Source organism: Nannobrachium achirus (genome assembly GCF_963921795.1).
Source record: "Nannobrachium achirus genome assembly, chromosome: 6".
NCBI classification, from domain to species: Eukaryota; Metazoa; Chordata; class Actinopteri; order Myctophiformes; family Myctophidae; genus Nannobrachium; species Nannobrachium achirus.
The window spans coordinates 34,649,001-34,668,410 of record NC_137815.1 but is presented as its reverse complement, the minus strand read 5'-3'; the positions used below and the strand labels follow the sequence as shown (position 1 = coordinate 34,668,410).

The window sequence follows — 19,410 nt, the reverse complement described above, 5'->3', positions numbered from 1 at the left end:
AAGGCGAAACACTAATATCTATGCATATTAGTGTTTGGTTGCAACCTTAAGCTCACAGAGTCCTACCGCCGGCTCTGCCTGGGAACGCGAGGATTCACCAGGAGGAAGTGGCTAATGTTGCTCAGGAGAGGGAAGTCTGGAGCACTCTGCTGAAACTACTGTCCCCATGACCCGACGGTTGAAGATGGATGGATGGAAATAAAATCGCACTACATACTGTACAGATATGGGTTACTTTATAGGGTTATAATTTGTTCTTGTTACAAAGATTTATATAGATTTGTTTTTTTTTACTTAACTGGAATATTAGCATTTTTGTACTTCTACTCCACTATATCTCAGAGGCAAATATTATACTTTAACTCCACTATAATTATTTGAAAACTTAAGTACCTGTAACTAGATACTTTGTGTAGATTTTTATTATTATTACAAAACATACATTAACAAAAACATTTGGGCCATTTGACAATAGAAATGTGAAATGGGACATTCTGCATAATGAGTACTATCTACTTTTGGTACTTTAAGTACATTTTGATACCAATACTTTTTAACTTTAAGATATTTTGACTTCCAGACTTACTAACAGAGTAGCCCATTTCAACATTGCAGCAATGATACGTATTAGGCCTATACTAGTACTTTTTCCACCACTTGTTGTTTTTGTCACCTTATTGGTGTGGTATCATGGTCAGTTAGGCCAGGTTGAATATGTGTAAATCAGGAGAGTATAGTCCCAATTTCACACTCTTTTGAACAAACACTGTAATTATAATAATTAACAAACCTGCCATACTTTTATATTTTTTTGAACAAATACACCATAACTAACAAACCTGTTCTGCAGTCTTAGATGTGTTAGCAATTTAACATGCTTGAACAACCTGCACATTTTTTACACACACACACACACACACACACACACACACACACACACACACGTGACATGTGCGCATACACACACACACACACACAGGCTGATACATTCTTTCCATCACAAGCAATGTATTCAATTGTAAATCTGCAGTTTTAAACTCATTTCATAATGTACCTAAAAATAATTTACCCTTAGCCTATATGCAAGTAGGCTATAGGCATTACATTCTTAATTTTGCAGAATTTGCTAAATTATTTGACATAGATTTTTCTGACTGACTTGTACAGTTGATGTGGACAATTTTCTTTTTGTAATCACCCTGATTGTGGGGTCTGAATGTGGATTTTCTTTTTAATCACAAGAAGCCAAAAGTAGCCTATTGATAAAACAGTCTGCAGAGTGTATTCATCTATTTTGACAGAGAGGGTTCTTGTTGTGTTGTGTTCAGGGGCGTCACAACAAGGGGGGGGGGGCGGTAGGACTGAGTTACTATAGGGCCCAAGTTGGAGGGGCCTTAACTATTTTATTTTATACTTTGCTATTGAAAAATAGCAGATAGGCATATACAAGCTCACATGGGGGGAAATTGGTGAAATTCTGCTTCTGGGGGGTCCCTGGAACTAAATATTGAGATGGGGGTCTGTGGCCAATACATATTTAATATTTTTCACATGAAAAGGTTTGAGCACCACTGACAATTCTGACATAGAAACAGGTTTTTCAAAAAAGGAGGGGGACAAAGATAGCATATCTACAAGCTCGCAGCTGAGCTTGTATGTCTGCTAGTTTTAAATATTTAAAGCACACAATAATGCGTCTAATTAATACATTTTGAATTCCAGTACTTTTTCCACCACTGTAGAACAGATATGGGTTAAACCCCCTCCCCCTATGAGGGGGGGACCTATTGCAGATTTTTTTTTTTTTCACCCCTGGTTGTGTTGTGCCATGACGTCATGTGCATGTGGCAGTCAGTGTATAAAGCAGCACTCTCCGGGCAGGTTGCTGCACACATCATCAGTCAGACTGCCTCTGTGTGGGAGTCACTCAACAGCCACAGCACAGCGACACACAAACATGATTTGGACTGTATTTCTCCTCGTGCAGGCTGTCCTTCTCTACTTTATTCTGGCAAAGAGGTCGAGGTGAGTGATGTCCGGAATTATTGCGCACAGCTGCAGACCATTCTGTTAGGACACGAGGAGGTAAAATGAAATTTAAACTAGGCCTATCGCTCTTTTTATTAACTTGGAGGATATGTAGGCTTTATGTTTACTTGTACTTTCATGTTATTAAATACCACAATATGGAGCACAGCTCGAGCTACTATTTAAATTGGCATTCCAATTCTAAGCCAATAGAAACATTAGGCTACCTTTGAAAATAGAGAGCAAGTTAATTGCATGGTCATTAACTAGGGTCAGGTCAGCATTGCTACCAATGAGGATAGAAGCAGCAGATAGAACAATCAATATCTAATGCTGTACACAATATTCTGTTTTAATGAATTGAAGTGAGGAGGATTTTGTATGGACTTAAATGTATTTGTCTGCCATGAGGGAATGACGTTTCTGCATTCTCAAATGCATCCTAAAATTTGAGGCAAATTGACTCGCATTTTGTTAATTTGAAGTTTTGAACACTTTCTATCCATATTATGGTACATATTAGAATAAACGTAATGACAAAAACTCAGAGAGAGAGAGAGAGAGATAGGTCTGGCTCTCTTTACTTTAAAAAATTAAATATTACCAGCATTTACTTTTACTCCAGAGTCTTGATATTTACTGTAAAGTATCTTTTTTTTTATAGCAGATAATGTTTTTTCTTTTACTTTTTTTTTTAATTATCCTTGTACAGGTAATAGACTTTTACTTGAGAGTTATTCTAAAGGGTGCCAGAGTCATTTGGTCTGCTGTGTCTAGGCCTACTTGGCCTACTACTACTTTTTTTAAGATTTGTTTTTGGGCTTTTATGCCTTTATTGATAGGATATTGTGGCAATGCCTAAGTGCTATGGCCTGGACCAGTAGGGTGCCCAGCTCACCCCTTCAAGTGCTTCTTTACACTAAAATGGAACTATCTGGGGGAATGCCACATTTGTGTTTCACATGTTTCTATTTTTTGTTTTAATTTTATTTTCTTTAGACCCATCTTACCATTTTAGAGACCAATTGGCATTGATTTTAGTTATAGTTCTTATATTAATTTGTGGCTGTGGTGTCTTGATTTTAGATAGATAGATAGATAGATAGATAGATAGATAGATAGATAGAGAGACAGTGTTATCAGAGGTTTTAATATGCTGTTCCAAATCAATTTAACCTCCTAATCAATGTTCGGAATGTAATAAAACTACTAGACCAATAAAGATGCATTACAGTAAACTTTGAATCTTAAAAATATAAGATGCTCTCGTGTGGAACCTCAAGTGAACTGTGTGTGATCTTTGACAATATCTTTAAGAAGTGCTTACGGTATGTGTGTGCTGCTACAGACAGTAGTCTGCTCACGGTAAATTAGTTTATGATTAATCTATCATCATGTTAGTAATGTGTAATGTATGTATACCGTAATTCTAAATACTTGCTATGGATCATTATGGTACTTTATTTACTGTAAACTCAACCATCATTTGTTTTGTGTATACCCTTTTCTTTTAGGTGTAAGAGTGATCCGCCTTTAGACAGAGGAGTCATTCCATGGTTAGGACATGCACTTGAATTTGGAAAAGATGCTGCCAAGTTCTTAAATCGAATGAAGATGAAGCATGGTGACATTTTCACGGTGAGAACTTAAATCTTGTTTGACACTTAAACAAAGTGTAATAGTCATGTAGGCAGAAGCTTAAGAGTGTTTAGGGCACGATTTAGCAATTGTTTGCTTTAGAAATTCAGTCAATGGTGATGCTAGAATCAAGATGAAAAAATGTCACTGACATGACATTATTTCCTATGACTTCTTGCCTCTTCACTTGATCACATAACGAAATATTGTCGGGATTCGGGAAGAGCATCAATATCGGCAATTAGCACAATAGCACCATCCCAGTTTTAGATGGCCTGCACTCTAGAACAGGGGTGTTCAAAGTTTTCAGGCCAAGGACCCCTTAGTTGAGAGAGAGATGAAGCAGGGACCCCCACAACCTTGTCATAGATTCCGTATAGTTTAATTGTTTGACAGCACAATCATCAGTGTATTTTGATTTCATGCCAATTTGTGTTTTCAGATATTTAACTACTTGAGCCATCATTACCTAATAAACTTAACCTTTCACTCTGTACTTACTTTTCTCTTTTTCCCCTCTACACCAAACCTCTTTGCCGAAAATAGCCGATCTACAAACTCACAACGCCTCGCTTCTAGATCTGCTATTTTTGTTTACAGTTCTCAGAATATGGACACTTGGGTTCAAGTTGTTAATATAAAAAGGATTGGAAGATTTGGAGGACCCCCTGTAGTAACTCTGAGGACCCCCTAGGGGTCCCGGTTGAATGACCCCCTGCTCTAGAATGAAGCTTAGAGATGAGTAACTCAACATTAATTATATGCTGTGAAAATGATCCTGGTAGCACAGTTGGTAGCAACTCTGTCTTTTATCTGTCCTCCAGGGTTCAAAGGTGTGTTATTTTGTCTGTTCAAGGGTATTTAATGGTTGTAGAACATTTCAGGAGATGTCAGAAATGCGGTTAATTGTAATGCTTTGTAGTTCTTTGTAGTGGAGCAGGCCTAAACATTTCTCAATTACACAGTTGAGCTCAATAAGCATTTTCAAAGCATCCTTTACAATTGGGTAAGTGCTTTAACTAGCACTAATCTATACACCCCCCATTAAAACCTGAGGCTGAAGAAATGCATTCCAAATCAGTAGTTCTCACACTTTAGAGATTTTTTTCAAAAAATGTTCAAAAATAGCAGATGTACAAGCTTGCAGCGCGGCACAAAGTGACACCCTGAGCTTTTGAATCTGCTATTTTTTGAAAACGCAAAAAAAATAAAATAAAAGGTTTGTATTACATTCATTACTAGATGGTTTACTAAACAAAATAAACGAATCAAATGGTATAAAATCGAAAATTTCAACACACTTCAACTCGTTTTCACCTCTGTATTATCGGTTACATTTTTATTATTATTAATTATTATGCATCTATGAATTTACAGGTGCGTGTTGCCGGACGTTACGTGACCGTGCTGTTGGACCCTCATTCGTACGATAGCGTCATCGAAGACGCCGTGTCCCTGGACTTCACGCGCTACGTGCAGGTTCTTATGGACAGGATCTTCAGCTTGCAGCTCCCCCACCACAACCCTGACAAAGAAAAAGCCATGATGAAACAGTATGTCCTCATGCCATTGTTGTAATAATAATAATAATAATGTTTATTGTCCCTGAGGGGATATTTGTCTTCACAAGTCTAACCATATAACACTAAACAACATATCACCAAGACAATACATGAGGTCCCCACTGTACACAGAAAACCATCCTATCGACGGGCCATTTAGTTTAGTGCCGCAATGGCTGAGGGGACAAAACTCCTGCTAAAACGAACCTTTTCCCACTTCAAGGTTATGTGTCTTTGCCCAGATGGCATGGAGGTCGAAGTAGCATTTCAGGATGATCGGTGTAATTTGTTATTGAAAGTGGCAAGCATGTGATGGCCATATTGTTCATATCAGAAAGTGTTGGTGTCGGGAAGTCCCATGATCTTGTAAGCAATACGGGTAATCCTGTGTAGAGTTTGACAGTAATAGCCGTTGTTGTTGTAACACTCTGAACACCACCACAAGCATGCGGGAAATTCATGCAGTTCTCACAAAGGCTTCACAGTTTCCTTGATCTGAACACTTTGAATGCAGGGTATTCTTTTCTGTGACAGGGATGGAACCTGATATCCTAAGCATTCATTAGCCCGTTCTCGGATTAAATGTAGGGCAATGCTGGTCCTCAACAGTTGTTCGTTGCACAATGTCGACCCACCTCTGCACTATAGATCGTATCTGTGAAGGTTTTTGCTATAAAGCATGTAAGAAGAAGTAGAAGGGGAATGCTTCTGCTGTGAGTCAGTGTGGGTCGCTTACATTGTATTTCACAATCACCATCAGCAACAGTATCAATGAATTTTGCATTATTACCCAACTGCAGTGTTAATTTTGACAGCGAATTTAGTCATAGTCTTTTGAATAAAATTACACTGTGTTTTGGTCGTATTTCAGTAATCTGAAATGTTTTAGTTTTAGTCTACCGTAGTTTTAGTCAACTAAATATCTCAACTAAATCTACAGTTGATTTTGTTGACAAAAATGCATTTTGGCGGGCCTTGATGGTGTCATAATGTCTGATTTTACATTTGGTTGCATGCTGAAAATAGCCGATTTGTGAGGTTGTACATCTGCATTTTTCATTTTTTGACAAATTGGTCAATATATTTAGTCTTAGTTTTATAGCTTAGGTTTATTTAGTTTTCGTCAGTGAAAAAGGGTAGTCAACAAACTTAGTTTTAGTCTGCGAAATGAACACTGCCCAACTGTTGTAACTTTTGTATAAACCTCTTTAACCTTTGTGTGTCTCCTCTAGGCACTTCCAGGGGGCGAGCTCATCCCGCCTTCATGGCACCATGCATAGACACCTACAGGAGTTGCTGAGAGCCAGTATGCCTCAGAACCAGACAGACTGGAAAGTGGACGGGCTCTTCAGCTTCTGCTACAGCTTACTGTTTAGGTATGGAAGACCTCCCCCGCACCCTGAGAACCCTGCACGAGTGCACGTCACACGAGTTCACGTCAAATGCCTTTTAGCTAAACAATTTACAACTCTCATTCCTTTACATGATCCTCTTTTTGTAAACGCCGCGGGAAAAAATACACAACAAGGCTTTAAATAAATACATTAGCTCACCCATCCCATTTAACCACCCCCACCTTCTTTTGGTGGCAAGGGAATGGACGTGGCTAGCTTTTTGTTTTGTTTATGATGTGACGCATCATTTGTCAGAGAGCAGGAAAGAGTGCAAACTGTTCGGATGACATCTGGACTGGAGTACTATTGCAACGTTCATTATAAATCTTGACGTCCTCCTTGGGGAGATGTACTGCAAGTTGGGTGGGCCAGAGTAAACTACCTGTTGACTTGAAGTGGTTGTTTATGTTTAATGGCTTTTAAATGGGGCCGGAGGCTTGTATCCTGCTAGAGGGACATCTCGACCTCACCATGAGTCATTCTGTGTCCAGTAAATCACTTTTAGCAGGTAACTGGAAGGCTCTCCGCCAACACACACGTGCCCTCATTTCTTCTGCAGACCAGCGGTTCTTGTATTCTTGTATTTGTTTTACTGAGGATAAGTTTAGAAATAAGTTTAGGGTTAGGTTTAGGAATAAGGTTGGGTTTTGGCACCGTTTTCCTGAGGTCATGTTTAGGAATACCAGGTGAATACCGACGGATTTGCCCCGGGGCGACTGTGTTTTGGGGCCAACCGTTTTGGTATTCCTTTAAGCATGGTAAGTTAACCTTTTTCTCCACCCCAACATACTTCAACCTCTTCTTTCTCTTTCCCAGGGCAGGGTACCTTACACTTTTTGGGGGGGAACAGAACAACAACCCCGCAGACCCTTCAGAAGTCTACCAGGAGTACCGCAAGTTTGATGCTCTCTTGACAAAGTTGGCAAGGAGCACGCTCAAAGCAGGTAACTGTGCACCAAAACCTCTTCTTGTACAATGGCTGGCAACGTACGTTTGGCCTCAGGACAGTTCTTTTATCCTAAGTCATTAGATGGTGTGAACAATCAATGGTTAATTTAAGAACCTGAACTTTGACCGACCATCGTTATGCAAAATGCTGTTGCTATAAAAGTTAATAAAGATTTGTGTGGTAGTCCTATTTATAACTACATACTGATAGAACTGGGTGTGATCAAAGGTTACAGGTGCAGAAAGAAATGCGTGGGGTGATAATTTTGCGTTGGCCTCATCCTTGAATGTTTACAAAGGGTATAATTAGTTTCCTTTAAAAAGTTCAAAAAGAATATCTGGAGACAGACAGACTCCCGTTCAAACTGAGAACTTTTATAGTATAGGAGCTCAAGGTCTCTTCTTAGATATGGAGAGAAACTGTATGAAACAGCTGCCTGTTATTGACTTTAACATGGATAAAGTATGACGGTGTGTCTTTGTGAAATTCACAACTTATGTTGTATATTCTTCGGTCTGTGACAATTTACTATCTAGGCATTTAGCAGACACTCGTCGCCAGAGCGACTTTATGTAATTTTTCATAAGCAAAGGCAAAGGTCATCGAGGATAGGCAAGTGCCACGGCAAGATTTAGCGATGTTGACAAACTATGAGTCACGGTGATGTCGCGTTGATTGAGTTCATTCACGTTGCAGGTCATGACTTGGCAGAGGCAGACTGTAATGTCACCGATCACATCATTCTCGCTCTGTGTAGACATTTTGTCATTGTGCAATGACATCATCAGGGGAAGTTTATGTATTTAGATTTTCCTGGTTGCCATGGTTAGCTTTAAACGCGTTGTGTCTTGTGTACTGTTAGTAGTTTATCAGGGTTCAACATTTCATACAACAATATTTCTACCATAGTTTTCCTTTTCGAATATCTTGATTGTGCAAGCGCAGGATAAAGAGACGCACAGTTATGATCCAAATGGTTTTGAGTTGATTCTCCTTTTTCCAAAACCAAACATAAACACATACACACAAAATAAACAGGTACAAGGAAATAAAAATAAAGACAAACTGTACATATGGGGTGAATTCCCATAATTGGTTCACAAGCAAGGCTGCCTTCATACTGTAACTGTAGTCACCACGGTTTTCTACTGAATGCACGTCCCTGTCTCTGATAGCATCTGCTCCACCCATGCCATATACTGTATTGTCACTTGCACAAAGCATATTTGTTGATCTAATCCTGCCTGTCACAGCAGTGTTTTGTTTATTTGTGTTTTGCTATCACACCTCTCTTACTCACTGCGTTTCATCTTGTATCTGTATCGATATATCAGACATTGCAGTCATCAATGTGTCTGTGTGTGACTGTCAGAGTGAAGAGTGCCGTAGCACTTGCCCTGGCCTTGATGACCTTGCAGGCTTATGCAAAGGCTAAAATGTAATTTAGATAGCTTGTTATGTATTCTGATTCCATGTCATTACATGACCTGGCATCCTATAGACCATTCCATTCCAGAGCATGTAGTCATGTAGCTGAGGTGTCGGCTCAGCACTCAGCCACACACACACACTAGGTGCCGCTTGACACCGCAGTTATGGTTGCCGCTCTGAGAAATCGGTCTATAGTGTGTATCGTTTCAATGTACAGATTATTGGTTATTCTTTTTTTTAAACACTTTATTTTGAATTTTTAACAAATAAACACACATACATCACTGTTAGACTGATGAGAGGTTCTTGGTTTTCCGATGATCGTAGTCGATTGCTAATTCTATGCATTTGTTGTACTAATTTATTGTAAAACGCTCTGGATTAAGAACGTCTGCTAAATGCCTAAATTGTAATTGTAAATTGTAATTGTCTGTGTCTGTGTTTGTGCGTCACTCAGATGAGAAGAGAACAGCCCACAGTGTGCGTACCAGACTCTGGGAGTTATTGGCTTCAGCGGGACAAACTGGGGAGAAGTCGGGGTCCTCCTCCAGCCCCTGGCTGCACGGCTACAGGCAGCTCCTCCAGGAGGAAGGAGCCGACGAGGAGATGCAGAGGAAAGCTGCACTGCTGCAACTCTGGGCCACACAGGTGAGTGAGTCATGATCCCCGAGAGAGAGGAGGAGGAGGAGCCTACATTCATACAAAACCTGTATTTTCCATGTACTGTAGTAGGAAGGAAGATTATATTATGCTTCATAAGAATAAGGCAAGGCAGGGCACCTTGCAAAGGGGACTGAGCATTGGTTCGACCTCCCGTTGGTCTGACCAGGTTAACATTCACCAGGTTAGCATTCACCAGCGCCGGCAGGTTAGCATTACACAAGGTTCGCATTCACCAGCGTTTGTTTTACTGAGGTTAGAGTTAAGGTTAAGGTGGTCAGAAAATTGGGTGGTCGGAGAAATGACATGGCACCCCTTGCAAAAATATATATATGAAGACCAAAATAATGCTAAAAACATAAAACAATCAATCAGAAATCATTCTACTTGGAATCATTGCTTAGTTCGACAACTCTAGACATTTCAGGTAACCGATAGATACAGTAGATAGATAACCGGTAGATATGTGTTTTTTGATATTTCTTTGCGGCGGCTATTCAAACTAGAAATACTGTTCCTTCGAAACAGTGTGGGCTCGATTCCAACCCAACAAATAGGATACTTTAAGGTACTGTAAGGTACAGTACCCTACAGTATTGTACTGTACCTTACTATACTGTACTGCACCTTACTGTACTGTACTGTACTGTACTGTACTGTACTGTACTGTAACTTACTGTACTTTACTGTACTCTACTGTACTTTACCTTACTGTACTTTACTGTACTCTACTGTAACTTACTGTACTTTACTGTACTCTACTGTACCTTACTGTACTGTACTTTACTGTACTCTACTGTACCTTACTGTACTGTACTGTACCTTACTGTACTGTACCTTACTGTACTGTACTTAACTGTACTCTACTGTACCTTACTGTACTATACTGTACTGTACTCTACTATGCCGTACTGTAACTTACTGTACTGTACTCTACTGTACCTTACTATACTGTACTCTACTGTACCTTACTGTACTCTACTGTACTTTACTGTACTCTACTGTACCTTACTGTACTGTATTGTACTTTACTGTACTGTACTTTACTGTACACTACTGTATCTTGCTGTACCTTACTGTGCTGTACGTTACTGTACTTTACTGTACTTTACTGTACACTACTGTACTGTACTGTACCTTACAGTACTGTACTTTACTGTACTCTGCTGCACCTTACTGTACTTTACTGTACTCTACTGTAACTTACTGTACCTTACTGTACTGTACTTTACTCTACTCTACTGTACTGTACCTTACTGTACTTTACTGTACTCTACTGTACCTTACTGTACTGTACCTTACTGTACTGTACTTTACTGTACTCTACTGTACCTTACTGTACTATACTGTACTGTACTCTACTGTGCCGTACTGTACCTTACTGTACTGTACTCTACTGTACCTTACTATACTGTACTTTACTGTACTCTACTGTACCTTACTGTACTCTACTGTACTTTACTGTACTCTACTGTACCTTACTGTACTGTATTGTACTTTACTGTACCTTACTGTACTGTACTCTACTGTACCTTTCTGTACTGTACCTTTCTGTACCTTACTGTACTTTACTGTACTCTACTGAACCTTACTGTACTTTTACTGTACTCTACTGAACCTTACTGTACTGTACATATTCTATGTGTTCTAGATCTACATTTTTGATTCTGTGTTTGGGAACCAGCAACTGTCAAATGGACTCCAACTGTAGTGGAGTATATTGAGTGCATATACATATTGGCTAACAATCCCAGATCACATCTGTCCTCCACTATGTCTATAACCAAGGCGTTCTTCTATGTGGCCACTCCAGACTGAGGAGTGGAGCATGGCTTTTATTGTGTTTGTGGATCTGACTTGGAAATGCATTGGTTTTGATATCTCCCTGACAACCAACAACAACCACTAATATGGCTGACTGTCCCTGCGGGCTCTAGGATATATGGCTATGGGATTTACATCCCATCGCCCGGACTTGATTCTTGATCACAGCTGTGTAATCAGTAGAGTGGAGAGGGACATTTATTTATAGTTTTAACTATAACTATAGTTTTATACATCACACAGCTTAGATATTTGGATCAAATCAGAGAGCAGACCTGTGTGAACGCATTGATATAAATAGCATATCTGAAGTGTGAATATTGCAGCCACAGCGCCTTAATATAAACATGGGTCCCTTTCCTCACTAAACCCATTGGAAATGCATTGGGTGCTTAAAGTTAAACATTTTTATTTTTTTATAATTATACTACAAAACATTTCAAAAAGAAAAATACACGCACACTTGTCCTCAGTAAGCTGAACACATAAAAATTTGAATGGTGTTGAAAGGTGTAAGCGTTTAAGAGATGAAGCGCGCCAAAGTTTTGAGGATACTGACTAGTATAGAAATAAATAATGAAGATAACATACGTGTGCTCGCCTTCCAGGCGAGCCCACAATTAACAGATATACAAGCTCACAGCGTGTCACTTCGTGCCGTGCCGCCAGCTTGTACATCTGCTATTTTTGAAAGTATTTGAAAATGTGAGAACTACTGATTTAGAAGGCATTTGTAGTATCGGCCTTAGGTCTTTAAGTGGGTTCAAATAGGGGGTTCACTGTGGGTCAGAGAGAATCTGAAAACACTCCCCACTGATCCAGAGTCCTCTTTCAATGCAAAACATATTCCAAGAGGATGTTTTTCTTGTCCCACGTTATTATACAAGAACCACGAGGCCAGGTCAACATGCAAACCACATGAATGGATTTGTGGCTGACCTCCACCACTATAAAACAGTACATTCCAGTAGTAAACGCCAGGGACACTTTGTGGATGGAGCCATACATCATGTGTCCTTATAGTGCAGGCTTGTCTAAACAAGCAGAATTTTGGGCATTGTAAAAAGCCTTTGGGGCATTGTACAATATAGGCTGAGTTGGCTCAGGGTATACAGTATAGGACATCCACGTGAATGTATTTTATCTTGGTGAATGTCTTTTGAAGTATAACTTGTATTTTGTCAAATAGAGTATGCTGGATTTATACTCTCTGTTACAATAAAAGGTAATTGGTGCATTTTTATCCAAAGCACTTTACCTAGAGACTGCATTACATCCCATTCACACACCGATGGCACAGGAGCAATTAGGGATTCGGTGTCTTGCTCAAGGACACTTCGACACTAACTCTGGGGGAGCCCAGGATCTCTACCAGCCACTCTACTCTCCACTTGTGCTGCCCCACAATGAGCCATTAATCTCGTGGTTGTGTCCCATTCTATGGCATTGAAACCAAATGGATCAGTTCTGTAGCAAGAAGCGGCCAACCTTTCAGATGTTTAGGATAGTTGCTAGTGGCATCGTGTATAACCTGATACCTCAGGGTACAATCTGTGCAATCTGCCAGCCTTAAATTCCTCATCAGATGTAGAGGTTAATGAAGCAACTCCTACATATACCATGCTCTTCATCAATGGGTCACATTTCATTTAAAGGTTGCAATTTACCATCTGGGAAGTCATTGAACAGTAATCATCACAAAAATGACAGTATGCCAAAGCGAACAAAATTAGGTATGACAGGGAGTGTATTCACATTCACGCAAGTCAAAAACATATTTTCTGCATCAGCATTTTGACCATTCTGATAAGAAAGCTGTCCCTTATTTTATTCACTCCATAGAAAGGGATAGTTTTCAACAACTCAATGGCTTCAGATGAACTGATATTGAATGATGAGAACTGTGTGTATTATATCTGTGCATGTCCCTGGTCTGTCTAGAGAAGTCTAGGACATTTTGAACCAGGGGACAAGTGAAGAGTCACTTCTGTGCTCTATTGCAGAGCTCTCTACAAACCTGTCTCCAACCTGCACAGTGCACATTTTAAAGGACGAAACATCCTGTGGCTCTGGTTTGCTGTTCAGTTCAGATTGAGGTTTCCAACCAAACACTTCAAAAAACACTTCAAAAACAACTTTCAGACCAACACTAATACTACTGCTAATATTACTGTGTTACCTGGAAACTGCGGTACTTTGGCAAAACATCCTGTTGTTTTCAGTTAAAGATTTCAGTTAAAGATATCAAAACAACTTTCAGACCACCGTTTTCAGCTGAACTGAGGGACTGAAAAAAATAAAAAAAATACAACATGCAACACAGCAGAAATATGTCTGGCAAAACATCCTGTGGTTTTCACACTTTTAGACCAACACTTTTACTCATATTACTCTTACGAGTCTAAAGTTCTTTAGAAAGTGTCTACTTGTAAACTTGTTTTGACAGTCTTCATTCCGCTGTGTTGCATTTCAGTAGCTATAAAGGTATAGCTAAAGGTAAAGATAAAGGTGAATAGTGGATATCTGTGTTAGAGTTCCTGCCGGGTAGGGCCTAAAATATATGCTAATTAGTTGGGCCAGGCCAGGCCTCGGGCTCGATGCAAAAAAAATAATATATACATTTGTATTATTTTATTACTTTTACTCTGTGATAGAGTTCTCCAATTCTTCCCGAACCGGACCCTACTTGAACCGAGGCCCAGTTAGGGCCGGGCCTTCATTTTCAGGCCCGTTGAGAACTTTAATCTGTGTGATGAATGTCCTTTTGATTTTTGCTTGTACCCCTGCCCCCCAAACCATCTGTGCACGGCCCTAGACTGTAATCTGTCTGTCTATGGCTTTTCTAGTCTGCTGTATCAGCTATCAGATGAGTGCAGCCTCCTTTTGACCACATGAGTGCGCTGTTGCACCTTGCATTTATTTATTTTTGTCTTCAGTCATATCAATGGTCCTGATAAGTTTACAAGTCATGGTAACAGACCAGTAGGATATATATAATACCGTATGACATTAAACTAAACTCTCACTTGACTGTTGTTGCAGACTGTTTTCACTTTCACCATGATGGTTGAATTCTGGCTCAACTCTCAAGTTTAGTGTTTCTGTGGTCAAAAAGGTGTGTTGAAAATATTAACATACTTGTCATTGATTCATGATTAATAATCATTGGATACAGGTATTTAGATGCCACAATGAATACACATTATAATAGATACATTAGTATATACCTGATAGATTTCCAAAATGACAAACTCATTAATGGACTTCGTGGATGACTACACACAAGCTTTAGTTTCAAGAATTTCTAGATTTTCTGCGCTCCAATGAGTCTAGACATAATTTGAGACCGTCATCTGAGGTTTTTGTGATAATTTCTTCACTTTGACATTTCCACAATGTTCAGTTTTATATTTGTATGCGTATATCTGTAGTAAATCAGCAAAGATCTAAATTCAAATTTCCACACTTTGGTCTCAACTGGGCCTAACCTAATATAGCATGCAACCAAGCATGCAACCTAACGTTCAACCTGGCATGCAACTTAGCATTCAACCTCGCATGCAACCTAACATTCCACATAAGGTCCTCGGTGGGTTTCCAATGGCTTTCCCTTTTACGTAAACCATTACTGCACTGCACTTTGTACCGCTGAGAATATCCAGAGTAGAAGCTCTGCATCAGTCACAGACATGTGAAAAAGGAAACCCTTCTGTTTTCTCTCATCAGTGCCATCGGACTTAATAATTAATCAGGCTTTGTTATTTAATTGAACCTAAGTAGAAGATTGCCTTTTGTGTGAACTGTTAAAGCAAACTGATATGATGACACAATGATGTTCTTTGCTGTCAGTTATACATAGTGAGAGGTGAGAGTGAAAGGAAGGAGTAGCCTGATAGATCGCTCTGCGAAAATTTACGATCTACAAGCTCACAACAAGGCATCACATCTGCATCGACGATGCATTGTCTCTGTGTAGATCGGCTATTTTGCGTGTGTGTGTATAGTCTCGCATAGACAGACAACTATTCCACAATGTCCGAACGCTATATAGTATATATTATAGTCTGGAACTACACCTCCCGAATTCATAGCAACGGAAGCTGGCATTTCCGTTCTCAAAACTATATCTATATCTTTACATTTTATATTCCATTTCTGCTAAGCAGCAAGCTATATGCTTAAATGATTTTTATTTATATTTGGATAAGTTTGTGCAACTGTAAAGGCGAAACAGAAGTGGTGAAGAGGCCTCACATCCGCTTTATTTTAGTCATGATCAGAACTTCCGTGCTTCATTTTGAAAATGTGAAAATTGTGGGAGGCAACAGTCTGCTCTGGCCACGCAAGACTAGCGAGTGTGTGTGTGACACTGTTGCAGGACGGAGCATTACATTTAACGTATCACATCACATGACGTCCGTCTTCATTTTGTTTCCAGGGTAATGTTGGCCCCGCTGCTTTTTGGCTCCTGGGCTACCTGTTGACAAACCCTGATGCCCTGACCGCTGTGAAGTCAGAATTCATCAGATGCTCCAAAAAGGACACGTTATTGGACAAGGACGCACATACCCCTGTGTTTGGTGAGTTTGTAAATCTCTGTTCGTAATGAAGGTGCGATACACGGTAGAATGACTTAATCTATTTATTTATCAATTCATTTATTTTAAGTTACACATTTCCTCCCCTTCCCCAGATAGCGCATTGGAGGAGGCACTGAGACTCACTGCTGCCCCCTTCATCACCAGAGAGGTAGTGCAGGACAAGACCTTGCACATGGCAGACGGACAGGAGTACATGCTGAGGAAGGGAGACAGGGTGTGTTTGTTTCCGTTCATCAGCCCTCAGATGGACCCAGAGATTCACCACGAGCCACAGGTTAGTGTTCCCTCCTCTCTTCTTCTTTTCCTCTCGGCTGTTCCCTTTAGTCTGCCTCCATCATCTCACCCTGTCCTTCTTTCACATCAACTAACTTCATGTCCTCTTTCACTACATCCATAAATCTCCATAAATCTTCCTCTATGGCTTCTGCCTGGCAGTTCCAACCTCAGCATCCTTCTACCAATCCAACTATCCCTCCTCTGTACATGTCCAAAAAATATCTCAGTCTGGCCTCTCTGGCTTTATCTCCAAAACATCTAAGATGCACTGTCAAAGGACCCCAAGCCATTGTGCTTTCTTGGGTTTAAATCCTATTAGTATACCTTGTATCTGTACTGTACTGTCCTGTGCTGTGCTTTTTATTATAAAGTATTCAATCAGTCAATCAATCAATCAGTCAGTCACAGGCCCTGATGTACTCGTTCCTGATCCTATCCATCCTTGTTACTCCCAGCGACCTCCACATTTGTGTTCCTTCCTATGAAAGTGATAAATGGCTTGTTATTCCACTAGAGGTAATGGTGTTAGTGGCATGTTTTAAGCAGTCATTATACAGACGTATTGTCTTGGCAGTTTGTTTATGTAAGGAATCACGCCTACACTAAACTGACCCTGGATTACCCAGGGGGTGGGGGTGGAGGGGTGGAGGGGTTAAACCCAGGACGAGGATTAGCTGGGAAACAGAGACATATCTAATAGGCGTGGGAAGGGAGTAACTTCATTATACAAGTCTGTCCTCCAGGCAGCAATTAAAGGACAACTTTAGTTTTTTACAACAAGGGTTCATATTTTAGATTGTAATTAGAGAAAAGAAAAGATGTTTTCATTTACTGCTTTCTGTTGTTTTAGCGATTTTAGTATTTTGATTTCAATGGGTGGGGGCATGCATACAAGTGGCTAAATATGTCTTTTTAGACACAATAAGACGGCAATTTCTTTGTTACTATTTACACCAGCCCCCATACGTCACATCTGACCATGAAAGATTGCGGTGCATCTTGGGAATGGGCTTATTGCGTCTAAAAAGACATGTTTAGCCACTTGCATGCATAGCAAATGATAGAAAGAAGTAGATGAAAAGATTTTAACACTCTATTCTCTAGTAATGACTATCTAAAATATGAACCCTTGTTGTAAAGTTGATCTTTAAGTTCAAGTATGCCACCAGCCAGGAAATTTAAAGTAAAGAGTGAATACTAACATTTGATTTTGTTTGTCATGTTGTAAAAGTGTTTGTTGCCTAAAAAACGAAATGTTCCACCTCCACAGAAGTACAAATATGACCGCTTCCTGAATGAAGACGGATCACAGAAGAGAGCCTTCTATAAGAGAGGGAGGAGGCTGAAGTATTACACCATGCCGTGGGGCGCAGGAATCAACGGCTGTGTGGGGAAGCAGTTTGCCATCAACACTATCAGACAGTGAGTGTTCCTGACACAGAGATGGTGCTACCTAGAACTACAGCAGGGGTCTTCAACGTTTTTCTGGCCGGGGACTCCTTAACTCAGTGGTTCTCAACCTGCAGGTCGGGGGGTCCCCTAATTATTTTATTGTTATTTTTAACTTAATGTGCAACACCGTTTTGTCACTCAACAGTAAACAAACCAACATAACGTTTAAGTGTATAGCACATTTCTAAAGTGACAATTTAAGCACTTTTTAATACATCTGAAATGACAAATTAAACATTGGCAAACATTGTCAAATATTAAAGGCAGAAATTGAACCGTGTTATACAAAATGTAATGCCTCAACTCCCCAGTTAAAATATGATTATTTTGGGGGTTGTGGCCTGAAAAGGTTGAGAACCACTGGCTTAACTGAGACAGAGATGAAGCAGGGGTAGCAGATGAATCAGGAGTATACAATGTGGTGTACTACATGTAGTGTACTACATTGTATACACTTTTTCATAGATTTCATAGCTTAGAGATTTCATAGTTTATAGATTTCATTGACGATCTTCATTGTTGTGTAAATTAATGTTTTTGTTTTGTTTAATACTTATACTTGGTAAATGTTTCTACATTTGGCTCTGTACTTGATTTGCTCCTTTTTGCTTCTACACCAAACCTCGTTTTAGTCGATCTACAAGCTCACTGCGAGGCGTTTTGAGCTTGTGAATCTGCTATTTTCAGCTAATGTTCCTCGGAATAGGGATGCTAGGGTTCAAGTGGTTAATGTAAAAAAAGGTTCCTATCACACAAAGATTTGGTGGCCCCCCCTGTAGTAACTCTGAGGACCCCCCAGGGGACACGGACCCCCTGTTGAAATGCTAACTCTGATTACTTCAACTGCTGCCGAATGGACGACTTTCTTTGCTTCATTACATGCAGCACAGCTCTTTGTAATACCGAGTGTTCTTTTTTCCCCTTTCTTTTCCTTTCTTTTCCTGTGTGTGTGTGTGTGTGTGTGTGTGTGTGTGTGTGTGTGTGTGTGTGTGTGTGTGTGTGTGTGTGTGTGCGTGTGCGTATCTTTGTACGTACTTAAAATGCTCTTCAGGTTTGTCTTCATGGTGTGTTCTCATTACGACGTGGAGCTGTGTGACCCGTGTGCGCGGATTCCTGACGTGGACGCCAGTCGCTATGGCTTTGGAATGCTGCAGCCAGAGGGAGACCTCTCCATCCGATACAGACCCAAATGCTCACATTAACATGAATTAACATTAATTAAGGTGTATACAGTACCTTATGTTCTTATTGCACATTTCAAGATGTTTATAAGCTGTTGATATGGCTTAACTGTATTATACACTAAATTGTGTTTATTTATCTATATGTGTAAATACTATTTCATGTAAATGTAAATGTATGTATGTTAATATCCTTGTGGTAAACCACAAATTGAGTTCAGATAAGATGAGACAAGAGTTTTGTACTACTAGTGACTGTGTAGACACATATTTAAGCAATCTATACTTTTATACAGATTAGGCTACAAGGAATGTATTTTACAAATATTTATTTTTATGTTGTCTCAATAGCCTGAAAATATGCTTGATTATGATGTTTATGGAGGGTGTTGTAAAAAGAAGAGGAAAAAGCTG

General features: G+C 39.8%; 1 protein-coding gene across 1 annotated transcript; it reads left to right on the top strand.

The window, feature by feature from the left end:
• Positions 1-1,957: 1,957 nt before the first annotated feature.
• Positions 1,958-19,017, top strand: LOC308286296 (prostacyclin synthase-like; the record flags this gene model as incomplete). Its single annotated transcript, XM_080727294.1, has 10 exons — positions 1,958-2,025; positions 3,543-3,666; positions 5,044-5,219; positions 6,461-6,604; positions 7,439-7,566; positions 9,460-9,650; positions 15,925-16,066; positions 16,180-16,361; positions 17,634-17,785; positions 18,867-19,017. 10 exons carry the CDS (start codon positions 1,958-1,960, stop codon positions 19,015-19,017), a joined length of 1,458 nt encoding a protein of 485 aa, XP_080583420.1.
• Positions 19,018-19,410: the final 393 nt, after the last annotated feature.